The sequence below is a fragment of the Arvicanthis niloticus genome, chromosome 30 (genome assembly GCF_011762505.2).
Source record: "Arvicanthis niloticus isolate mArvNil1 chromosome 30, mArvNil1.pat.X, whole genome shotgun sequence".
In the NCBI taxonomy this organism is placed as follows: Eukaryota; Metazoa; Chordata; class Mammalia; order Rodentia; family Muridae; genus Arvicanthis; species Arvicanthis niloticus.
In genome coordinates this window covers 2,377,523-2,382,756 of record NC_133438.1, presented here as the reverse complement: position 1 = coordinate 2,382,756, position 5,234 = coordinate 2,377,523, and the positions used below count along the sequence as shown (strand labels likewise).

The 5,234-nt window shown below is 34.5% G+C and overlaps 1 protein-coding gene across 1 annotated transcript; it reads left to right on the top strand.

The window, feature by feature from the left end:
- Nucleotides 1–373: 373 nt before the first annotated feature.
- On the top strand, nucleotides 374–1,326 carry LOC143440636 (vomeronasal type-1 receptor 4-like). Its single transcript, XM_076927425.1, has one exon. It carries the CDS (start codon nucleotides 415–417, stop codon nucleotides 1,324–1,326), a length of 912 nt encoding a protein of 303 aa, XP_076783540.1. The 5' UTR covers nucleotides 374–414.
- Nucleotides 1,327–5,234: the final 3,908 nt, after the last annotated feature.

Sequence of the window (5,234 nt, the reverse complement as noted above, 5' to 3'; positions counted from 1 at the left end):
TTTGAAAATTAACCCCAAATCATCATGTCTTTCAGAAGAATAAAAGTATTTATCATTTTAACATAGAGTTATGTATTCTATAACACTGTCTGCCCTGGAATTAACTCTGTAGATGAGATTATCACAAATTAATTTGTCTGTGTGCCTTTATCTCTTGATGGCTATGCTAACAGCCATGCAGCACCTTGTCCAGTGAAAATATTATTCCTAAGGAAAGGTGTCCAAACTTTCCATTTAAATAATAGAGAACATTTAAATTACCAACAAGCCTTTGTTCTTCAGTAGGAGAGCTTTTGAAAAGCAATAAAGTGATAACTATATTCATTTAGCTAACATCATGAAGTAATGCAAATGATAATGTATTTAAGGATTAATAACTATAATAAATTTATTTACATTTTTATAGGAAAGAAAATGGCTTCTGAAAACTTGGCAATGGAAATCTTTCTCTTCTCCCAGATTATGGTGGGCATGATTGGAAATTCTTCAATACTACTTTATTATATCATTTTAATATCTACTGGAAAGCTTTTAAGAGCCACAGACCGGATTATAGAGCACTTGGTTTTTGCCAACTGCTTGTATATCATCTCAAAAGGAATTCCACAGACACTGTCATATTATGGAATTAAAGATTTCCTGGATGATATTGGATGTAAGTTAATTAACTATATTTACCGGATAACAAGGGGACAGTCCCTGTATGCTATGTGTCTACTGAGTTGCTTCCAAGCAATCACAATTAGCCCCAGCAACTCCAGGTGGATGATGCTTAAACACAGAGCCACCAAGTACCTTGGACCCTCCTGCTCAGTAGGCTGGCTTGTGCAACTATTTCTAAACATCATGACTCCTATAGAAGTATCGAGGCCCATGTACATCAAAAATGTGACTAACTGGAAGATTTATGAATACTGCTCATGGTTTGCTTCAGGCAATGTGGGAACTGGACTGTATATGTTCTTACTGTGCTCCTCTGATGGACTGTGTCTGGGTCTCATGGCCTGCTCAAGTGTCTCCATGGTGAGTATTCTCCATAGACATAAGAAACAAGTCAAGTATATCCATAGTTCTCAGTACCTTCTAAGTGCCTCACCTGAAAACAGAGCCACCCAATCTATTCTCATCCTGGTGTTCACTTTTGTCATCTCTTACTCATTCTCCTCCATTATGGTCATCTTTATGGCTTTCTCTAAATATCCAATGCTACTGCAAATCTGTGTAACATTTCTTGAATCATGCTTTCCCATAGTTTGCCCCTTTGTTCTCATGAGAACTATCAAGCCTAGTTTTAGCCTGATTTTATCCTGCTTTTGTAAAAGATAGCTTCATCCAAGTACAATATGAACCCTGGTCATCTGTCTTATCTTACACAGTGTCTTATTCTTTTATCTGTTGTACAATGCTATGATTGCAGTTTGAAAATATCAATCATCTTGTACTCAATTCCTTCACTATATGCACTCATCAGAAGTCAGCTACCTGTTATCAGAACTTTATTGTTACATAATTTACTACTCAATATTGACCAAAATTTCTAATATATAAGATTACCATTTAATATAAATTGTTATATGATATCAAGAAAGTATAGTGAACATGAGGCAATATATTTGTGAGATTAAGAATTATCTAATGGCTCAGAAAAATATACCTTGGGTTTTGTGTATGTGTGTGTGTGTGTGTGTGTGTATAACATCCTTTTTATTTTATGTGAATGGCATATTTCTTTCATTTCTATCTCTGTACCTCATGTATAAAACCTGGACAGTGTAGAAGATATTTTGTACCCATATAGAACTGGAGTTATTGATAGTTTTGAGCAAGCAAACACATTGGGTGATAAGAATAAAGCACTCAAGCTTGGGAAGAGCAGTCATTGCTGTTAAGTTCCAAGCTATCTTTCCACAACTGAAGTCTATTAATAATGTTTAAATATTTTAATTTTGTGCATATGTATGTGCTTAAGTGTGTGCATGTCCACACTATACAGGTCTGCTGCTCACAGAGGCAAGAAGAGTGCTTTGGAATCTCTGGAACTGTAGCTACATGTCAGTCAATGTGGATGCTTTGACCAGAACTCAGTTCATTGGTAGATCACTACATGCTTTAAATACTGAACCAGCTCCCAAGCTTCAAGCTCTTGTCTATGGCTTCTTACATGTAGACACTAAAATTTCCAAGTGTCATTTCTGCTATGAATACATTATAAAAATGAGGATGGAACCAGAGAAAAGCTTAAGAAAATTAGTCATTCTGATAAAGGCATACCTAACATTTTCTTTCATGTAAAATCTTGGAACTATGAGGAACCGAGTCAAATATCAGTTACAGTTTAAAAGATCCATAGAACAAAAAAAAAAAAGATATAGAAATGAGATGAAGAGTGGCTGATATGACACACACTCATATTTTGCCTGAATTTAGGTATGACAATGTAATCCCTTAGTATGGATAATTAGCCTATGCTTTAAAATAGAAAGAAATTCAGACCACTCATCACAGCCCTGGGGCCAGTTTGGTTCATTATGCTTCCATGGATATCTCTGTGCCTCTTCCTTCTCCCTACCTAACATCACCTTTCTAGAAAGTTCATAAAAATATTGCAATTGTCTAAAATTATGGTGTTTGCACATATTCATTTTCTCAAGAAAATATACCTCTGGCCTTCTGCTTATTCCTAAGAAGTTATATGACTAACATACTTTATCTCTACCAACTGTTCCTAGGAGAAAGTTTCTTATTTTCTGTGAAGACTAAATGGGTCAAGTCTGCAGTGCCCTAGAGTGTGCACACCCCAATAACCCAAGTAGTTAAAAGTTCCAATTTCTCCATGGTAGGAGGAATCATATTAACAGATTGTGCTTGGTGAAGAGGCCTTCAAATTCAGACTTAAACACCCTTCTTAAGAGACAGTGATATAGTATTTTCTAAATAACCAGAATCCCACCAAACCATAAGTACTATCCTTAGGTCTATTTAGAGGATCTATATCTACAATTCTAATTTGTTTCATTCAGATACCACAACTTTATTTTTATTTCCATCTGTCAATTTCACAAAACAGAACAATTTTCCATATTCATAATTTAATAAAACTGAATATTTTTAAGTCTTCTCTGATTCGATTCTTATCTTCTAGTATAATCCAATATCTGTGAGCAATTTCTGCATAATAAAGACATTATCACATGGTTCTCCAGCTCCAAAACAAATTAATGTATGTTTCCACATTTTGATGTTTCTTCTAGATAATTGTTTTCCTAATCTTAAAATAGAATCTTATTTGCATATATGTTTTGGATATAATCATACTGTAGAGAGCAAAGTTTAGTAAATATATATTAAATTCTGGCTTACATACATGAGAGGAACACATTATTTTCTTCTTACACATTGCACCATTGTGATTATTGGGAAATGTGAAAGGTGCTAGCTGATGAAACAATATTGCTAAATATATATGAATACTCTGGGTTTGCAATCTCAATGATGATTTTGCAGTGATGCTGTTTGTGCTAGGAATTGTATACTGAGTTCTCTGTGACATATGCTGTAAACACTTGTTTGTATAAGTTTCCTAGGGCAAGGCATTTGTTAGATAAACATTCTGCCAATAGATTGTCCACACCTAGAAAAAAAAGTAAGACCTACTATGGGAATCTGAGTAAAGGTAGATGAGATATGTTTTCACTAACTTCTGCAATTTTTCTATTAGCTTGAAATTTTCTCACAATGTAAAGGTTCAAAAATTTAACTATTAGCAGAAATGCTAAAACTTCTCACATTTTGTCTCATCAAAATATTGAAATAATACTACAAATTTAGTGAAAGCATTTTCAAAATATAGAGTTGAATAAAAATGTTACCTATAAAACACACACATGTACACACACACTAACACACATGCATACAAACACACACACACACACACACACACACACACACACACACACACTTCACACATCCTAACAATAAGAAAGGCAGGATCTTGGGACATATGAGTAGCTTTGATAGATCTGATATTTATTTTCTTGTTCATCAGACAAAATAACTGGCAAAGCCAATTCAAAGAAGGGTGGGTTTCTTTCACTCCAAAGTCTGCCATGGTAAGGTAGAAGGAGTGGGAAGATGGATTTGTAGTGATAGGTGCATGAGGTACATGTTACCATTGAATTCAAAGTCACAAAGAACAGATATAAATTGCAGTTCTCAGTTGTTTGGGGGGTTGGTGATTTTATTTAGAATCTACATCAATCAATGGGATTGTATCACACAAATGGAAAATGAGTTTACTGCCCTCAGTTGAACCTCTCTGAAAAACCTTTACTGTCATATAGACAATGAAGGGTAACTGACCTAAATCCATATTGTCAACTTGACAACCATATAATTTTTAAATATAAAAATAATGTTTTACTAAAAGTCTATATTTTTGACTTAAAATGGCAAAGGATTCCCAACTTTAATATGCATAATTATTCATGAGGAGGTAAATAAACATGTACCATAAATGATGTAAAACTTCCAATACAAAATTAACAAATATAAAGATGCTCACACGCACACACACACACACACACACACAGGCATACACACACATCCATACACAAACACACATACAAATATAAATGTGCATATGTAACCATCAAATATTAATGCTCATGATGCACTTTAATCATTTCAAGGAACTGGTCTTCATTAAGTTACTGTCAAAATGGATGCAAATGGAGCGTGGGAGAGGGAATAATTAACACTATGTATGTTTGAAAAAAGTCATATGGGATATCGGTATATTTTTGTTTGTGAAAGTATTTATTTAATGTTATTATGTACAAAGTATAACAATAATATCTCAATTCATAGAGTGTCCATCAAACGCCAATTGTGAGATGCATGCACTTGAGGCATTGGACTGAGTGTCTGGAGACCCCTCAAACAATGCCGACTACTGTCACTGAAGTTGGTTACAAACCAGTATTGTATGACAAGATCCTCTTGCCAAAGACAATATACACTTTTGAGATGGAACATGTGAAATTAAGTTCATATTGAACAATGTTCTCCTTGCTTGGTATATTACTTGGCATCTGAGATGCATTGAGTTTATTTGAGGAAGTCAGTCATACTCTTACCCACCTGTGAATACTTTGAACTACAACAAAGTCTGGCCTACTAAGATACTCCCATTGCTACACTAACAGCGCAAGTTTTATTAGGGTAACCAGCCACTT

Excerpts from the sequence above, each read along its gene's own strand:
- LOC143440636 (XM_076927425.1), top strand. The coding sequence starts at position 415 with ATGGCTTCTGAAAACTTGGCAATGGAAATCTTTCTCTTCTCCCAGATT.